This window comes from Sparus aurata, chromosome 19 (assembly GCF_900880675.1).
Source record: "Sparus aurata chromosome 19, fSpaAur1.1, whole genome shotgun sequence".
Classification (NCBI taxonomy): Eukaryota; Metazoa; Chordata; class Actinopteri; order Spariformes; family Sparidae; genus Sparus; species Sparus aurata.
In genome coordinates, this window is record NC_044205.1 from 30,958,439 (window position 1) to 30,978,336 (window position 19,898).

Here is a 19,898-nt window from a genome sequence, read left to right on the forward strand (position 1 = left end):
ACGTTCCATCAGATCAGATCAGATTTTGCGTTCTGCGCAGGCGCGAGATTTTTTTCCCCGGGGCCGTGAGCCGGAAGTAGAAGGACGACGACGTCTTTCCTCCAAAATCACCAGAAGAAAGAGAGACAGAGCTCCATTGTGCATCTAGTTTGTGTAATTGTCATGTACACCATATATGAAGTGTACAAAGATGTAGCTTCGTCTCGCTCTTCGTACGCCATCTTTCTGGAATGTCGAGGCAGTTTGTTGTTTCTAAAGAGGTCAGCCGGAGGTGTTTCTGTTACCACTGGTTGAAATGGGTACAGCGCCACCTATCGTACCGGGTATGACATGCTGCGGACAATGATCCGATTTTCTCACCGGCATGTATACTCGGACAATTGCAGTTGTCTGATTGAGCAGCAGAGTGGAACTATGGCTGTAATCTGACTAAGCTGTGCATGTAAACGCACTGTCTGATTCATCTGCTACAATCACTGAGGAAACAAACCCTTGAGTAAAAGAAATGTCTTCCTCTCCTCCTCTTTCCATGCAGACTGCTGTCGTCCATTAATCTTCAGCCGTCAGTCTGATGGAGACAGTTTCTCTGCTCATTCACAGCTGGTTCTTGATGGCTGACTGCCGGTCACAGTCGGTGTGGATTTAAAGGACTGGATGCTTCGGTCGAGCTTCGGGCTGTTGAGGTTGGTTCCTCCTGTAGTCATGGGGTCAGGGTTAGTGCGGGGATTTAGGGCGGTTTTATTTTTTTTCTTGTTTTTGAAAATGACGTCACTGATGAAAGTTTGGTGCATTAACATTGAGATCAGGATGGTCGCTTTAATGTAAACCTCACTGTGCAGAAGCTCTTAAGGCGTCTGTATCATGTTAGCATGACGTTGATCATGTAGCCACTAGAGGGCGCTGTGACTGTGAGTGTCTGTACATTCTGTATTGATGTTGTCATGAATGAGCTGCTCAACCCTCAGGTGAGTTGAACACCTGAATGTGACACAGACATGTGTAGTATTGTAGCTGGTGAATATCAGCCTGTTGTTGTTACAGTAAGCTGATCTGATTTCTCTCTTTGTGATGAAACGAAGCCTCTCCATCTCCACCTCCACCTCTCTCCACTTCCACCTCTCTCCACCTCTTTGATCACATTCTGTCTCCTGTCTGACAAACTGAGCTGAGCTGAATAGAAACACGACGTGACAACAGACGATCTGCAGACAGGAGGCAGAGAAGGATTTATAACACGAAGTCTTATCACCTCTGCATTCAATGCGGTGCTCTCTCTCTCTCTCTCGTCTGCAGTGTCTCTCTGCCTCGCTCGCCCTCCGGCTGCTCTTTAATTGCTGGTGTGAATCAGATGAGAAGTTTCTGTTGCTCTTTGAATAAACGCCTCTACACTACACTGCCTCCATTAAACATCACACACACATCTCTGAAGACCTGGCCATGTGTGTTAATGTTAGACAGGCTCCTCCCAGCTTTGTGTGTGTGTGTGTGTGTGTGTGTGATCTGTAGTGTGTATCATAAATATGTATGAGTGTATGTACTGTATATACATACACAAGAGCTGCAGCCTCGAGCTCAGAATAGCTCTAGTTGTGTGTGTGTGCGTGCGTGTGTGTGTATGCAACAGCTGAATAAACTGGTGTTTTCGGGCGACACAGTGTGTTGTTGTGTTGGCGGTGAAGAGAAATGAATCCCTGCTGTGTTTTCTCTTCACTCGGTCGATTGTTCAGCAGTAAACTCGTCGCTGTGATGAAGCAGCGATCAGTGTGTGTTCACTCAGTTTCACAAACACAATCTGAAAGTCAAATGAAAAGTGCTGGATGTGGTTTTCTGACAGATGGATTCAGGCTGCAGACCTCCAACATCAATCTCTGAACTTCCTCCACAGCCAACAGTCACATGACGTGGTCTTGTTTAACGCTCACTGAAAACTTGGAGTCCTCTTGTATATCAGCAGCTCACAGAACTGAACAAGAACCAGAACTGCAGTTGTAAATATGAGCAGATTTAATGTGATGTTCATCTTGTTCACAAACTTTTCTGACCCGGTTGGCTCCATGTTGGTTCTGGTGCCCTGTTGATGAGACGATGTAGTTCACTGAACTTTGATACAAAATTACATGAGGTCTGACTTGAATTAGATCGACCGATCGATCGATTGATAGATAACTTTATTAAGCTCCAAGGGGAGATTAGGTAATCATAGCAGCAGGTACATTCAAGTACAAATGCAAGTACTTCGTACGCCATCTTTCTTTTCCTCTGCAGTGTGAAGGATGTGACATACACTATACTGCTATAAGTATTTGTTCACCTGCCTTGACTGGCATATGAATTTAAGTGACATCCCATTCTTAATCCATAGGGTTTAATATGATGTTGGTCCACCCTTTGCAGCTATAACAGCTTCAACTCTTCTGGCATTAGTGAGGTCACACACTGATGTTGGACGGGAAGGCCTGGCTCACAGTCTCCGCTCTAATTCATCCCCAAGGTGTTCTATCGGATTGAAGTCAGGACTCTGTGCAGGCCAGTCAAGTTCATCCACACCAAACTCTCTCCTCCATGTCTTTATTGACCTGCTTTGTGCACTGGTGCACAGTCATGTTGGAACAGGAAGGGGCCAACATCCAACATCTCTTGGTATGCTGAAGCATTCAGAGTTCCTTTCACTGGAACTCAGGGGCCGAGCCCAGCTCCTGAAAACAACCCCACACCAGAATCCCCCTCCACCAAACTTTACACTTGGCACAATGCAGTCAGACAAGAACCGTTCTCCTGGCAACCGCCAAACCCAGACTCATCCATCAGATTGCCAGATGGAGAAGAGCGATTCGTCATTCCAGAGAACACGTCTCCACTGCTCTAGAGTCCAGTGGCGGCGTGCTTTACACCACTGCATTCGATGCTTTGCATTGCACTTGCTGATGTCTGACTTGGATGCAGCTGCTCGGCCATGGAAACCCATTCCATGAAGCTTTCTACGCTGTTCTTGAGCTAATCTGAAGGCCACATGAAGTTTGGAGGTCTGTAGCGATGGACTCTGCAGAAAGTTGGCGACCTCTGTGCACTCTGCGCCTCAGCATCCGCTGACCCGCTCCGTCAGTTTACGTGGCTGACCACTTCGTGGCTGAGTTGCTGTCGTTCCCAATCACTTCCACTTTGTTATAATACCACTGACAGCTGACTGTGGAATATTTAGGAGCGAGGAAACTTCACGGCTGGACTTGTGTCACAGGTGGCATCCTATCACAGTACCACACTGGAATCCACTGAGCTCCTGAGAGCGACACATTCTTTCACACGTTTGTAGAAACAGTCCGTGTGCTGAGGTGCTGCTTTTATACACCTGTGGCCATTGGAAGTGATTGGAACACCTGATTTCAATTATTTGGATGGGTGAGTGAATACTTTTGGCAATATAGTGTATATACTGCTATTCAGTCTGTTTTACACAGTCTCATATTTAGACCTCAGATCAGATGTGACGGTGCTCTCTGCTTCTACTTTATTTAAGAAGGGAGTATAACGAATGAGCTGTGTGTGTGTACTTTCTGTATACGGTGTATAGTTTAACTGACTTCAGTCTGTTAATGCGTCTCTCTCTGTCTCACACACGCACTCACACACACTTTCTCTCCCACATCTGGAATTATGTACGTGTGTGTGTGTGTGGGTGTCTGTGTGTAATGTAATCTGACTTGTCTATTTTTAAACTTCCAGAATGAATCTGGGGACACTCCCACACTCTATGAGGACACTTCCATACATAGTTTAAAACCTGAAGAGGCCTCTTGGGTGAGAGGTGAAACGTATTCCACAAACTGAAACAAGTCCAATTAACCACAGTACAGCGACTATACTACCATACTGCGATTATCACCGACCTCCGTCTGCGATTATCACCGACCCCCGTCTGCGATTATCGCCGACCTCCGTCTGCGATTATCGCCGACCCCCGTCTGCGATTATCGCCGACCTCCGTCTGCGATTATCACCGACCCCCGTCTGCGATTATCACCGACCCCCGTCTGCGATTATCACCGACCCCCGTCTGCGATTATCACCGACCTCCGTCTGCGATTATCACCGACCCCCGTCTGCGATTATCACCGACCCCCCGTCTGCGATTATCACCGACCCCCGTCTGCGATTATCACCGACCTCCGTCTGCGATTATCACCGACCTCCGTCTGCGATTATCACCGACCTCCGTCTGCGATTATCACCGACCCCCGTCTGCGATTATCACCGACCTCCGTCTGCGATTATCACCGACCCCCGTCTGCGATTATCACCGACCCCCGTCTGCGATTATCACCGACCCCCGTCTGCGATTATCACCGACCCCCGTCTGCGATTATCACCGACCCCCGTCTGCGATTATCACCGACCTCCGTCTGCGATTATCACCGACCCCCGTCTGCGATTATCACCGACCTCCGTCTGCGATTATCACCGACCCCCGTCTGCGATTATCACCGACCCCCGTCTGCGATTATCACCGACCTCCGTCTGCGATTATCACCGACCCCCGTCTGCGATTATCACCGACCTCCGTCTGCGATTATCACCGACCCCCGTCTGCGATTATCACCGACCCCCGTCTGCGATTATCACTGACCTCTGTATGTGATGAGTCTGTTACCCTTGTTCCGTTGAACCCTGTGTGATGTCGTCTGTCACCTTCTCTCCGTCTCCGGCTGCTTCTCATTGTGACTCGTCTGGATGTTGTTTGTCTCTCTGATTGGCTACATCGTGTTAAATCATGTTAAAGCAGGATTTGATTCCAACATGGCAGATGTCCTCCGTCTGTTTACAGCGACACTGTTCATGAGGCCAGTGTTGTTCCTGAGAAGATCCCAGACTTTAAACAGCTGTTCAACAGTCAGTGTCCACATCATTTACTGCAGTAAAAGTACTATTACCTCTGTAAAAATACCCTGTTACAGTAATAGTCCTGCACTGTAAATGTTATTTCAGTTAAAGTCTGTACGATAATCAGGAAAATGTAGTTAAAGAATGGGAAGTAAAAGTGGTCAGGACGTCGCTGCAGGCCTGAACTCGTCTCTCTGCTGTCATCAGATGATTGTGACCCAGCAGATTTTACTCTTGTAGTCGTGGAGGGGGAGCTCATTGTGAACTAATTTGTATACGACTGACTCTAATGATTATTTTAATTCTGGATCCATCTGCTGATTACTTTCAACACGAGTCCATTGATTATCACTACAGATGTTCAGTAGTATCAGCTGTAATTGTATAAATGTTTTAAACATCAGATTTTTATTTATTTATTTATTTATTGCAGGTTAAATGTGGTGAGTAATAGTATGAAATAGCATGAGAAGAAATACCTTAAGTAAAGTATAAGTACCTCAGATTTACAGTACTTAAGTAATGTTCTTAGTTACTTACATTCCTCCAGCCTTTAAATGAGACTGTCACTCTGTGTTGAGGATTCTTCTGCTGACATTTTACAGATTTTTAGATGTAAAAACACTCAGATTAAATTATCTGGGCTGTAGAATGAAATCTCTTGTGTTGGTCGGTCTGATCCAAACCCATCAGAGTCTTCCTCGCCTTCATCGTGGCCTCAGTATCGACTCTGACTGCAGTTATGAAGCTCAGGCGAGGGACTGATGAGTTCTGCCACTTTGAGTTTTCTCTGATTGTAATTAGAAGAGACGGGAACAGACGGAGCCGCCGCAGCCCGCTGCTTCTGTCAATCAGCCCATTTAACATGAGTATAATACAACACACACACACACACACACACACACACACACTGGAGTCCATTAATTTCCTGATTCTGTCATCCTTACTTCTTTATTTATTCATTTAAATCAAATTGTCTCATTTAACAGCTGCTCTACACTAAAACACCCATATATACAGTGGCCAAATATTTGTGGACACTTACTGCAGGAAAGGACAGGACAGGTGAACGCTAACCTTGGAGCTAACAACCTACACACAACAACATGAATGCTCTCTAATGCTCACCTGGTCAATAATGGTACCAACCTGAACAAGCAGCTGTTGGCTTTTGGTTTGTTGGCTCTCCTCCCCACAAACACAATAAGTTGCCTCAACATTATTTTACAGGCGGGGCCCCACTTCTGCAGCCTGTATTAGTAATACGTAATAATCTGCCACATTTTGTAATAAAATTCTTGAACGCAATATGTAATAAACTTTGCTGCATTATGTAATAAGTAGGGCCGGGACTTTAACGTGTTAATTACGATTAATTAATAACACAAAAATTAACGCGTAACAAAATTAACACATTTTAATCGCACTAATTTTTGCACCGCGGAACGTTTCTCATTGGAAGAGTTTCAGGGGTATCGATTATACTAGAGCACCAACTAACAGTGTTGGTAATAACGGCGTTACAATAAACGGCGTTACTTTTTTCAGTAACGGGTAATCTAACTAATTACTATTTCCATCGTTACAACACCGTTACCGTTACCGACTATTAAATGTGGCGCGTTACAAACTGAAGCTGCTCATTGAAGCCGTTGTCATCCGACTTTAATCTCCTTTGTCCTCGTCCGTTGTAAGCAACTCTGATCTAATGAATCATCTCTCAGCAGCACACGCTTCTACAAAACTATCACTGGACAAAACACTGTTGGTGACGCTGTTGATGATGACAGCAGGCCAGGTGTGGCTAACGTGAGCTCCGCTAACAGCTTCACAAAAACTTGTGACACAGACTGAACTGAATGCAATGATAGACAGGTATGTTGTTGAGAACTTGCTCCTGTTATCGACAGTTGACTCAGACTCCTTCAGAGCCTCTCTGGTAAAATATCAGGGAGAACAGGAGCCGGTCCACCATGCATAAATACATTTTCTAAATACATATGTAGATGCTGAGTAGCTAAAATGAATGCCGAGCCCAAAAGGGGGAATAATTAAAAGTAACGCAATAGTTACTTTTCCTGGTAACTAATAACTTTTATAGTGGAGTAATTCCATTACTAACTCAGTTAGGCTACTTTTTGGGAGAAGTAACTATAACTAATTACTTTTTAAAAGTAACGTGCCCAACACTGGCAACTAACGTTCATGACTTTAGACAACAACAATGAACGAAGAAGCAGACGAGACTGCTTTGGTTGGCCCCGTGGATGGGAAATTTTGTTTTAAAAAGCGGACGGATGGCAGCGTAGATAAGAGCATGCTATTGCTGCACTTTATGGCAAAAATTGCACTGGTCGGGGCAGCGTTTAGCTCAGTGGGTAGAGCAGCGTCCCGTGTGCTGAGGCTCTGCAGCCCTTTGCTGCTAGTCACTCCCCCTCTCTCTCTCTCTCTCTCCCTGTTTCCTGTCATATCTTCAGCTGTATCATCAATAAAGCCATAAAAGGCCAAAAAAAAATAAAAAAATTGCACTGGTCTGTTGGTCCTGAAAAAACAAAAACAATGTTTTGTTGCTTAAGCTTCTGTATTCAGTCATTATTCAATGGTATACTAAAATCCAGGTGAAAGAAATTGCTTCTCACTGTTCTCAGGTCAAATATTTATATGCGATTAAAATGCGATTAATTTCGATTGATTAATTACAAAGCCTGTGATTAATTCGATTATTTTTTTTAATCGAGTCCCGGCCCTAGTAATAAGTTATTAGATATTGAGTCAGTTATTACAAAATGCAGGTGTTGCACTTTTTTTTTACCAAGAAAATGTAATAAGTAGGTGCATTATGTAATAAAACACCAAATTGGATGTCTTAATTACAAAAAACATTATACCATCAGAAGGACATTGACTTTAAGCATACCAGCATGGATCATAAATATGAATTAATTTTAAAACTAGTAGGATGTTTCATTTGTCAAATCTAAATCAAATATAACTGAATTCACAGAGAATGTGTTTGAAAGCTCATAGAGACCAAAACTGCACTAAATGAGTGTTACTGGCAAGAACATATCGGTTCACTGAAATGACATACACACATGCAATCTGGATTATGATATGCAAATATTATACGTGATAGAAAGCAGACAAAAGAAACAAATATCGAACAGAAAAAACTTTATTCCAGCTCCATTGCAATTACTCCATGCAACATTGATGAGAGAGAGAGAGAGAGACAGAGAGCGTGTGAGCTTTGGTCCAGAGACATAGATAGTGAGCAAGCTGTGGGAGATTATTACAAAATGTGGCGTTATTACATAATGAAGTGAAAATGTTGACGCGAAAGATTATTTACACTGTTTTTAGTTGGTGTAGTTTTGATGGTCATTTATTTTTATCCGCTATAAGAAAGGACATCAATGTTGCATGGAGTAATTGCAATGGAGCTGGAATAAAGTTTTTCTCTGTTCGATATTTGTTTCCGTGTTTTGTCTGCTTTCTATCACGTATAATATTTGCATATCATAATCCAGATTGCATGTGTGTATGTCATTTCAGTGAACCGATATGTTCTTGCCAGTAACTCTCATTTAGTGCAGTTTTTGTCTCTATGAACTTTCAAACACATTCTCTGTAGTTGTTGGTCGCGAACGTGTCGTATGAACGAACAAATCTTTTGAGTGAGTGAACGAAGTGAACGGAGTCCCTTCATGAACTGCTTCGTTCCTTTCTCAGTTCAGTTGAGCTCAGCTGCGAGCATGCCGGCCGGGAGTGGAACTGCCGTGACTCACACAGAGAACTGTCGCTGAGGACGTGATTCTCGTTCACGTACTGTGCTGAAAGTGGCTCACTCACTCACTCAGGGCAGAGGAGCTGATTCAAGTTCAGTAACCGTACTGCTAAAATTAGCGCTGTGTTGCTAACATCCGTGTAGCATCATGTTAAGTGATTTTACTGCACAGTAAAAGTCACTCACATTCGCGAACGTGATTCTCAGCAGGTCATTCATTGCACGCTGATTCAGTGACAGCGCGAACGTGATTCACATCCTGGCATCCCTCGTTCGCGAATGACCTGCTGAGGACGTGAATCACGTTCGTGCCGTCACCCATGTTCGCGAACGTGATTCACGTTCACGCTGATTCAGTGACAGCGCGAACGTGATTCACATCCTCAGCAGGTCGTTCACGAATGAGGGATGCCTGGACGTGAATCACGTTCGCGCTGTCACTCACTCATGATTCGCGTCGCTGAGGACGTGATTCTCGTTCACGTACTGTGCCGAAAGTGGCGCTGTGTCACTCACTCAGGGCAGAGGAGTTGATTCACGTTCAGTAACCGTACTGCTAAAATTAGCTCTGTGTTGCTAACATCCGTGTAGCATCATGTTTTGTGATTTTACTGTGCACAGAGAACACTTTCACCGTGTAATAATTTTAGTGCATGTATACCACTCGATGCTGTGTCTCCCGCAAATGATTGTGTACTATAGTCCGTGAACGCACCGTCCCTCAGTAAGTGAACGTGAATCATGAACTGAATGACGGATCCTTTGGCTGTTTATCAGTTCAGGGAGTTGAAGAGCACTGAACGATTCGGTGAACAAATCTTTTGAACAAATCATTTTAATGAACGGATTCTAGAGATTCAGTTCAGTAAAAAGAACTGCCGTTCCCATCTAATTCTCTGTGAATTCATGGTCTGCATTTTTATAGCGCTTTTCCAGTCTAACGACAGCTCAAAGCGCTGTACAGTTCATGGCACATTCACCCATTCACACACACATTCATACACTGATGACGGAGGCTGCCATGCAAGGCACCAACTGCTCATCAGGAGCAACTTGGGGTTCAGTATCTTGCTCAAGGACACTTCGACATGCAACTAGGGGGAGCCGGGATTCAAACTGGTGACCTTCCGATCACTAGACGACCCGCTGACCCACTGAGCCACAGCCGCCCAAATTCAGTTATATTTGATTTAGATTTGACAAATGAAACATCCTACTAGTTTTAAAATTAATTCCTATTTATGATCCATGCTGGTATGCTTAAAGTCAATGTCATTCTGATGGTATAATGTTTTTTGTAATTAAGACATCCAATTTGGTGTTTTATTATATAACGCTCCAACGTATTTCATTTTCTTGGTAAAAAAAGTGCAACACCTGCATTTTGTAATAACTGACCCAATATATAATAACTTATTACATAATGCGGCAAAGTTTATTACATATTGCGTTCAAGAATTTTATTACAAAATGTGGCAGATCATTACGAAATGCGGCGTTATTACATAATGAAGTGAAAATGTATTACATTATTACATAATGCAGCGCTACATGGACACAATTAGAAACACCTGAGATCACAGAAACACATGTGACGTCAAGTTCTGATCCAGAAGTAAGAGAACCTCATTCAGAATTCCATTAACATTTCTGATAATTTAACACAAAAGCTTTTGATGTAGTTTAGATTCATGTGTCGATCAGGACGGTTGTTAACAAGACGTCCTTCATTTTATTATCATTATTGTTTGTGTGTGTGTGTGTGATGATAATGAGTCAGTCCTGGTCTGTGAGCAGCAGTGAAGCTGTTTAAAATGCAGAGAGGAGTCACGGCTGGACGAGTGTTAGCTACAAACACTCTGCAGCCTCTGTCATCCTCCTCCCCCATCCTTCCCCTCTCTCTTTTCTGCCTTGCTGCTCTCTCTCTCTCTCTCTCCTCTCTCCCTCTCTCTCTCTCTCTCTGTCTCTGTCTCTCTCTGTCTCTCTCTCTCTCTCTCTCTCTCTGTCTCTCTCTCCCTCTCTCTCTCTCTCTCCCTGTCACCATCTGGTCATCTCTGTGACTCAGCGCTGTCGCCTGCTGGAGGCTCTGACACACACACACACACACACACACACACACACACACACACACACACACACACACACACACACAGGGTGTAAAATGTCACAGATTCTGTGTGTGTGTGTGTGTGTGTGTGTGTGTGTGTGTGTGTGTGAGATACTGTGTGAAATAATAAATACTCCCTGTTAAAATCTCTATATGAATAATTCACATGTTATTGATCAATGTGACCTCAGCAGAATATTTTAGCATGATGTTATTGTGGCTAGAGAAAAGCTAACAGCTGCAGAGTTCAGACTGAAGCGACCAGGTGAGTGCATGGCAGGCTTTATATTTTCAGAGTGTAGCTTGTTAACTCGTTGGCTCTAATGTGGTTGTTGTGATCTGCAGTCTTAGTTGTCAATAAAGGTGTTGTTTCGCATTACTCTTGATTAGGCCAACATTATTTACAATCGAAAAAACCCTAACCCACTCACAGGTTTATTTCTGATAAAGAGAAGATCATCATCATCATCATCATCATCATCATCATCTTGTGATGGAGGTCATGCTATGGACATGTCTGTTGGTCCATTCTTTCTTTTTTTTATAAACTGACGACTGTATTGACTCTCTGTCTCCCCTGCCTCCCCCTGCCTCCCTCCTGCATCCCTCCTGCCTCCCCCTGCCTGTCAGGTCCTAAGTGGATTAAATGGATTTGAAAGTGGAGCCACAGCCTCACTAATAGCATTTCTTGAATATGAAACAATCCTCGGTGGATTGATTCACAGACTAAAGAGCAGCAGGATTGTAAAGTGAGATGCATGAAGAGCTCTGAGTGTTTTCTCTCAGACACAAACTGAACATTATCTGTCTGCTCATTAAAGTTCATCTGACACACAGCAGAGTTTAACGCTTCTGTTACCTGAAAGTTCAGAGGACAGAGGCTAAACATATGAGTTGACCCTAACCAGATAAACCTGAACCAGTTAAACCTGAACAAGTTGATTTCAGGACCCTCTCAGCAGCAGCAGCTCATCAGCTGATGACACACTGACAAAATGAAAATGAGTGTTTTGTCTCGGGCCTCAGATTTGTGGCTCTGTCCTCTGCAGCAGACTCTCATTACTGCTGCTTGTCCCTCTGATGCTGCTGCTGCCTTCACTGCTAATTTTAACCAGCAGCTAATTATGTGTGTTTCTCCAGGGCAGTAACCTGATGAAGAGATAATGACTGTGGAGGAAACACGAGAACAGAAAACAAACACTGTCACAGAGCAGAGGTTGTAAAATAATCCAAAATAAAATGAAACAAGATGTCAGTTGTTAACACATCAGCATATTTTTAACAGTAAATAGAGTCACCAGCACATTAACACGAAAGAGGACATCCCCTTAACTCATTAAACCCACTTTATCACGGTTACTAACAGCTGGAGCTGAAACCACTCCCACTTGATACTGATCCAAGTTTATCACTAGCCCCAGTCACACTGCCGTTTGGATGCGGGGATCCTGCGCCAATTCTCCGCCTCCGTCTCTGTGTGAATCTCTCGGAGGTGGTGAGGGGTGAAATTTCACTCCGGCAGTGATCCGCCTCTGGAGGTAGCATCAGAGGTGCATTATTGGCAAACCAAACCAGTGTGAACGGATAAGCCGGCTTCTCGTATCGAGGGCGTGTCGATCCTACAGTCTGATAACTACATTGGTCCTTCACTCAACTGAACACAGAGAAATGTCCCACAAAGCAACGTTACAGAACCAAACAACAGTAGCTGTAACTGTCTTTAGACACTTATGAGGATAACAATACCGCAGTTATACAAGGAGAAGCGTCTGTTTTCCTGTCTGTCCTACCAACTCTTCATCACATTTCTGCCTGAAAAACAGCATCTGTCACTGGCAAAAAACTTTAACTCACTGAGTGTTTGTGACGAAAATAAATATAAGCGACCGTCAGCCCTCCAGACCAAAACTTCAGTGAACTTTCCCCCAGAGAAAAGCCTCCATCCCCACAGTGACAGAGTCAGACAACGCCCTATTTACTGATGGAGATTATTTAATTATGTAATTTAGCGCGAAAACAGCACTTTTTCATTATAACAGCATCCATATGATTATAAACTGTCCGCAGGTTTATATTGACAGGAGGACACCTGGGAAACACCTTGAGAACACACCGACGTCATCATCATGATGTCACGTCACACCTCTTTAGGAGCCACGGCGCTGACTTTCTGTGTGAATCACACAGCGGTGGGTCTTTACGCCAGAGCTGCTTCGCCCTGTATGAACGACCAACAGCGGAAAATTGGCGATCCAACGTGGCAGCGATAATGCGGCTCCTCTGTGTGAAAGGGGCTAGTGACGACTGAAACCAGACTAACAGCTTTCATTACTGTACAAACAAACTGACTCATCTTCAGATGTATTAAAGTTTCTATCACAGATGTTTTCACAGAGTCTCAGGAGAGTTTAACTGTCAAACACTGCATGCTGGGAAGTCTGATATGTTGATTGATCTCTGCACACAAGCTCAACAAGAACTATGCGTGAACATAAACCGTGTGGTTTTTGAGGAATATCTCTTCTTGGACTTGAATTAAACCTAACAAGAGTTAAAATAACTCTTACACTGAAAATTTGACATTGCTGTGTAGCCTTCTTCTTTGTCCCAGCTCATCAGAGTCATTGTAGATTATTTTCTATCTTTCGACTGATTAATGGACTGATTGTTTAAACATTAATGTGAACAAACACAGTCTGACCGATGTGATTTCTAGCAGAGACTCACTGAAAGCAGCTGAGTTGTTTCCCGTTTCAGCAGTTAAATCCTGATGCTGCTTTGAATGTTAAATGTGAAACATTTCCTTTCTCTCAGTGGTCATGATGGCTTTAAAGTGGCCTGTTTCTGTGACAATGATTTGATTGTATTTGCTGGCTGGGCTGCAGCTCGTCTCTCTCTGGTTAATGGTGCCGCTCTAAAGGCTTTATTAGAAGTAATTTGCTGCAGCAGTGCTGACTGATATGTGGGCCGTGACCCTGTCTCTCAGCTGAAGGGTAGAGAGAGATTCTCGGTCACACTGGAGTCGACAGGCTGCACTCTGTCCATACATCAGTCTGTACACCTTGAGATCAATACACTGAAAAGAGAGGTCATTCAAACCAGAGACGTCACTGCTGTTGACTGATTTATTTCATATTAAAGATGGATGTGAAAAATGATATAAAGACTCATCAGAACTTGGCACCAAATGTTTTAAATTTGACAGTACTTTGGTTTTGGTTTGGTTAGGTTCAGTCTGCAAAAGAGAGAAACACAAGACAACATTAAAAAATACAAACTGTATTGTAGGGTAATCTATGAGACAAACCCGACCGTTGTGTTTCTGTTGGACCTCTGAGTGATTCATGCGTCATACTTTAAAGAGACTGAGGATTCAGGACGTTTGACCCTTTCTCACCTCCTCACCCTCCATTCAACATTAAACTGACACCAGACTGAAGAACAAACGACTTTTCCCATGGACACTTGAGGATCATCATGACCTTTTCAGATATTGGTTTGTTGATGAATATATATTTCAGTATAAATACAGAAAATCAAAAATGAGGCTCCTGACAAAGAGAAAAGCAGCTTCACAGAAGAGAATGGGTGTTTTATTGATCTGATCAGTGGAGCAGCAGAATGAAGGCAGGAGATGAGAAATGGAGGATAGATAAAGTGATAGATGAAGCTGGATGATGGAGCTCAGTTTTTATCAGCTGGACCAACTTCATGACTGTTTCCATGGATACGGAGCGTCCTCAGGAGGATGCTGCTATATACAGTCTGTCATGAATATTCATGGGGAGTCATGAAACGGCCTCACACTGACTGTGTGAAGTAGACAGCACAGCACTGTGTGTGTGTGTGTGTGTGTGTGTGTGTGTGACCCTGACATCTCTGTTTTACATTCGGATGTTTGTTAGATCAGAGGAGCATTCATTTTATAACCTGTATCGGCACATCTAGGCTTCCGTATTTCACTACTTCTATTGTGGCGCTTCATGACACGTGTTTCCCTTCTGCCTTGTTGCTAATCACCCTACCGACAAAGCCTGTGTGTAGCTGGTATATCTTTGTCTTTATTCAACATCAAAATAACCACAAAAACACGTGTTAAAAATATACTGTCTGCTTCATCTGAATTATTTCTCTCTTTTTGATGACACATTTATGTGACATGACCATAAAGTGAGGTGATCTCAGCAGTAACTAAGTTCATCCATGAGGTCACATGTGATTTCAGGGTTTTGTGAATTAAACTGTAGAAAAAATCTAATTTCTAACCCTTAAATCGACATCTGAACCCCTTTCGTTGCCCTCATGAACTGTATTTTTCATCTTTGCATGTGTGCTGTAAGGTACAGAGAAATATGTTGCTCGCTCGGCTGTAAGGTGAAACGAAGCTCACTGCTGCCATCACAGTTTGCGTTTGTGGACTCATTGTGAGACAGGAAGTGAAATAAAACCATTCCAGCCAGTGTGAAACCTTCACCATCTGATGGGGTTTACAGGAACGTTTGCTCTGAGCCTGTCTCTGACTGTCTGTAATCATTTATCAGAAGACTTCATGTCTTTGAAGATTAAATGTCTTCAGATTTTCATCAGGGACTGCTGCCATGCTTCATCAACATTTTTAATGCAGATGGAATTTGTGGAACTTCCTGAAACACATTTTAAAAAACAGGAAAACTGAGTATCTGAAACGACCATCAACTTTTATTGTTATTTTTTAAGAAGGACATGCTGAGCAGCGTTTGATCAGGAACACATCTGTTTTTGAAAAGTGTTTCAGCTTCTGATACAACTGAAGAAGCTTCCTAAGAAACACAGCATCTTTAGTGATTTCTGTTTGGCCTCTAGGGGGCAAAATAACTTCAAACCACTGCAGTAACTGTACACAAAATGAAGTAAATGAGTAATGCGACAAATGAAAACTTGACATTTCAGATGTTCTCCCTCCCTGACTGGATACAGCAACAAGATTTACGACCTGATGCTGTTATCAGAAGACTCTGATTGGCCTCAGCAGTATTAGCATGTTGGATGTGTGTGTGTGTGTGTGTGTGTGTGTGTGTGTGTGTGTGTGTGTATAGATATGTTTATAAGAGCACCAAACAGATCCAGCTCTCCCAGTGTCTGTTCTTTACATTTATCAGTGTGTTTGTGTCCAACTGAGTGTGTGTGTGTGTGTGTGTGCGCGCGCATGTGTGTGTGCGTGCGTGTGTGTGTGTGCGCGCATGTGTGTGTGTGTGTGTGCGCGCATGTGTGTGTGTGCGTGCGTGTGTGTGTGTGTGTGAATGATTCAGAGATGTCAAGTGAGCTCATGAATAATAAACAGGACATGCATTCAGCTGTGAATATTTTATGGTGCATGAAAGTGAGCAGAAACACTCAGTTGAGTCTGGCTTTATCCAATCAGCTCTCAGAAGGGTGTTTGGATGGATGGATTATGGAGCGGATGGATGATGGATGGACGGATGGATAGACGACGGATGGATAGGTGAATGACAATGGATGAACAGATTGATGATGGACAGATTCAGCTGCTTTAATCACTGTCTCTAAGCTTCAAACTTTGACTGTTGTCACACCTGTAGAGTCGACAGAGAGAACAGATGAGGAAGTCTTTAAGTCTGTGATGGCTCATAACATTGCCAAACACACATACGCACACACACACGTGCACCCACGCACACATGCATGCATACACATGCACACACAGGGTGATTTGAACGGAGAGCGACAGTCACTGCAGACTGAACACAGCTTGAGGTGTTTGTGTCTGTTTAGATTTCCAGTAACTGTTGGCTGTGGCCCATTAAACATATGACTGCTACCTGGATAAATACTGTGTTTGTGTGTGTGTGTTTGTGTGCATGCACGCTCTGAAGCATTTTGTCATTTTTACATAATACCTGGATAAACCTCATTTCTCAGTTTCCCTGCAGGACAGAGTGTGCTTAGCAGAAAACTCAGGAAACCTGATTCACCCAACATGAATCTTATTTCAGTTAAATCATGATTTAAGATCAGTCATGATTTATCACTATCGCTCTTATGACTGATTTAAAATAAATCTTTCACTCGAGTGTCAGGAATGGACAGATTCACCAAAATGAAGAGAAACATCTGTTTGACTTGTTACAGAAATCAACTGAAACCAAAATACACGACTATAATACATTTTTATTTCATGGTCGGCATGGCTGCCAATTTGACAACATTTTATTTAACAATCTTTTGTCTGTCCATTATTTACATTCAGCGGATGCTTTTGTCCAAAGCAACTACCAACTTTTTCACATTCATACTCTGATGGCAGAGGCCGCCATGCAAGGTTCCAACTGTTCATCAGGAGCAATTTGGGTGTCAGTTCAGTGTCTTGATCAAGCACACTTCAACCTGCAGCTAGGGGGAGCTGGGATTTGAACCAGCAACCTTCCAATTATTTGATGACCTACTCTACCTCCTGAGCTAAAGCACGTACATGACTTAGCCACTTTTCATCACAATCCATCACAGTGTTGACACACAGGCATATGTATACAGATCCATTGAGTGTGAAAAAGCATCTCCTTTCTATTGTACTGTATCTTTTTTTTTCACAACATTTTTACTTCATTTTTAAAAACATTTCTCCTTGTCAGCTCCTACCTCATGCTACTTCTCTTTGTATTGTATTATTTGCTCACTGTTTGTTCCCTTCTGCACTTCTCCCTTATGCCAAGTTGAATTTGTAGTACAAGGATCAATAAAGGGACATCTTATCTTATATTTCAGGCTGGACCAGTAGAGGACACACTGACAGTAACATCTCCACAGATGCTAAGCTAGAAAAAACAATTTTATTTGCCAGATAAACATTTCTTAAAATAAACTTGTGGATTTTGTGTGAAGCTGTAGTGCTCACTGCAAGAAAGCTCAGCAGATTCCCGGGTCGTCATAATCCACAATCCCTCTCAGTATCGTCAGGGACCTAATTCTGCCTGCAGGAAGTGTGTGTGTGTGTGTGTGTGTGTGTGTGTGTGTGTGTGTGTGAGAGAGAGAGAGGGCATGTTCTGTCTTTATGAGGACTTGGTGAGACTCTTCAGTCTTGACTGTGATACAAACAGAACTGATCTGTTCTTACCCTGCAGCGACTGCTGCTTCCGTCCAATCAGAACATTTATCTTTAACTCATCGTACCAGTGAAAAACATGTTTTACTGGAAGTGATGTGATTGTTGTTATTGATACAGTCAATCTGATTGATCTGATTGTATCTGTATGTGTTGTGGAGGTGTCAGGTGTGCATAATGATGATGACTGCAGAGCAGAGTGGGCTGACAGAGAGTGATACATGTCCAGTATACCAACACAACAGTGTTATAATCCTACATGAGAGACTCTGGGAAACAGTCAGGATACTGCTGACACATAAAGGACCTAATAGTAGAACTATTCATGGTTCTGTAAAGAGATATTTCACCTTTTGTGGAATGAAAAAACATTTTAATGACATTACAATTACCCCCTCTGCCACAGAGGTTATGTTTTTTTTCCACCTGCATTGGCTAGTGTGTTGGTTGGTTGTTGTTTTCACACACACACACACACACACACACACACACACACACACACACACACATTTAGGTAACTTTCTCAGGGAATAATTCATGGATATTGATGAAAAAAAAGGTGTATTTAGGTGGTATCTGTGAGGGATTACAATTTGATTCTGATCCTAATAAAAATCCAAATCTAGCAGATGTGTCTAGATATGTTTTGACAGCAGGTAGTTATTTTTATGGCTTGTATAGCAGCTGGGCTAACCCTAACCCTAAAGAGACAAACAGGGACAGAAACCTGCAACTTAATGTCAGTTGTGGTTCAGAAACGTTTACATATGGTACCAATGTACAGCTGAGATAGTGGGAATTTAGAAGTGATTAAGTCTGATTTGTTTAGTGTTGGCCCTTTGTTATGGGGTTAAGAAAACTATAGTGAACTAAAACGTTGGAGGGTTAGGGTTAGCAGGGCTGGAGTCAGAGGTCACAAGACTAGCAAAGAAACAAGGTTGATCCCAGCCAAAAATCACAAGGCATCACAGAACTCCTAAATAATATAGCTTGACCACAGTAGAAATAGCTGAGCAGAGTATCTGAAAAGGTCGTGTTTATGAAGATCAGGTGGAACTGGTCGCTCCTCCATGACACACCTGCAGACAATCGTCCACACCAAGAGAGACAGTGCTGCTCCAAGGCAGATGGGTTGCCAAGGGACAGAAGATGTGACATTATTGTTTTAATGGGGACTGTTGGGCTTTGGCGGAGGTATGTATCTTGTATCTTTGGACACACTTGTTAAAACTGTCCAATCTTTGACCCTCATAAGCTGAGTGATTGTTCAGTACAGGGAACAATCACTGTGGCTGGAGACTTGAACCCTGTGTGACCTCTACAGTTATATGGAAGCAGCTGAGTTCTGTCCTATTACACAGAAACGAGGGATTAATTCAGACTGTCAGTTTTCAGATTTCTTCCATGACAGCTCGACAGCACAGAGGAGGAGAAGTGATAATGAGTGAGACACCAACCCACCAACAGCACACACTGAGACTGTGTGTGTGTGTGTGTGTCCGTGTGTGTGTGTGTGTTTGGAGTTGAGAGCTCAGTTTTGTGTGTTTTCAAAGAGGAGATCCTGCTGCTGAAAAGTTGTGTCACCATATCAAAGACTGTGTGTGTGTGTGTGTGTGTGTGTGTGTGTGCGCGGGTGTGTGCGTGTGCTCTCCCTGTTGGAAACTGAGCTTGGATCATACGTTGCGTCTTAATTACCTCAACATTACTCTGCCTGTGCGTCAGCTCGATGATTCATCAAAGCTTTCAGGGATTTATTTATAATTCTAATATTTTCTGAACTCTTCCGTTCTTTCCTTTCTTAGGTGGACTCTGTGGCACTGAATGGATGAACTGGTCTGTTCATCTAGCCATTGATCCATCATTCCATCCCTTCATCCCTTCGTCAGCCAGAGGAAGGATCTGATGAGACGGCTGAAGACAGAGACGAGGAGAGACAACCTGTGATGGCCAGTGGTAAAAAATAATATTCTGATATTCTAGAAAAGAAAAAAGACATTCCTGTCAATCAAGTTTCCTCCATCATGGGTCTG

General features: G+C 43.1%; 1 protein-coding gene across 1 annotated transcript in view; it reads left to right on the forward strand.

Annotated features, from left to right (window-relative positions):
- Positions 1-518: 518 nt before the first annotated feature.
- Positions 519-19,898, forward strand: part of enox1 (ecto-NOX disulfide-thiol exchanger 1) — a 47,580-nt gene continuing 28,200 nt past the window's right edge. Inside the window, 2 exon segments of the mRNA XM_030398011.1 lie at positions 519-683; positions 19,671-19,821. Of these exon segments, the coding sequence (XP_030253871.1) occupies positions 19,812-19,821 (10 nt within the window). The 5' untranslated portion in view covers positions 519-683; positions 19,671-19,811.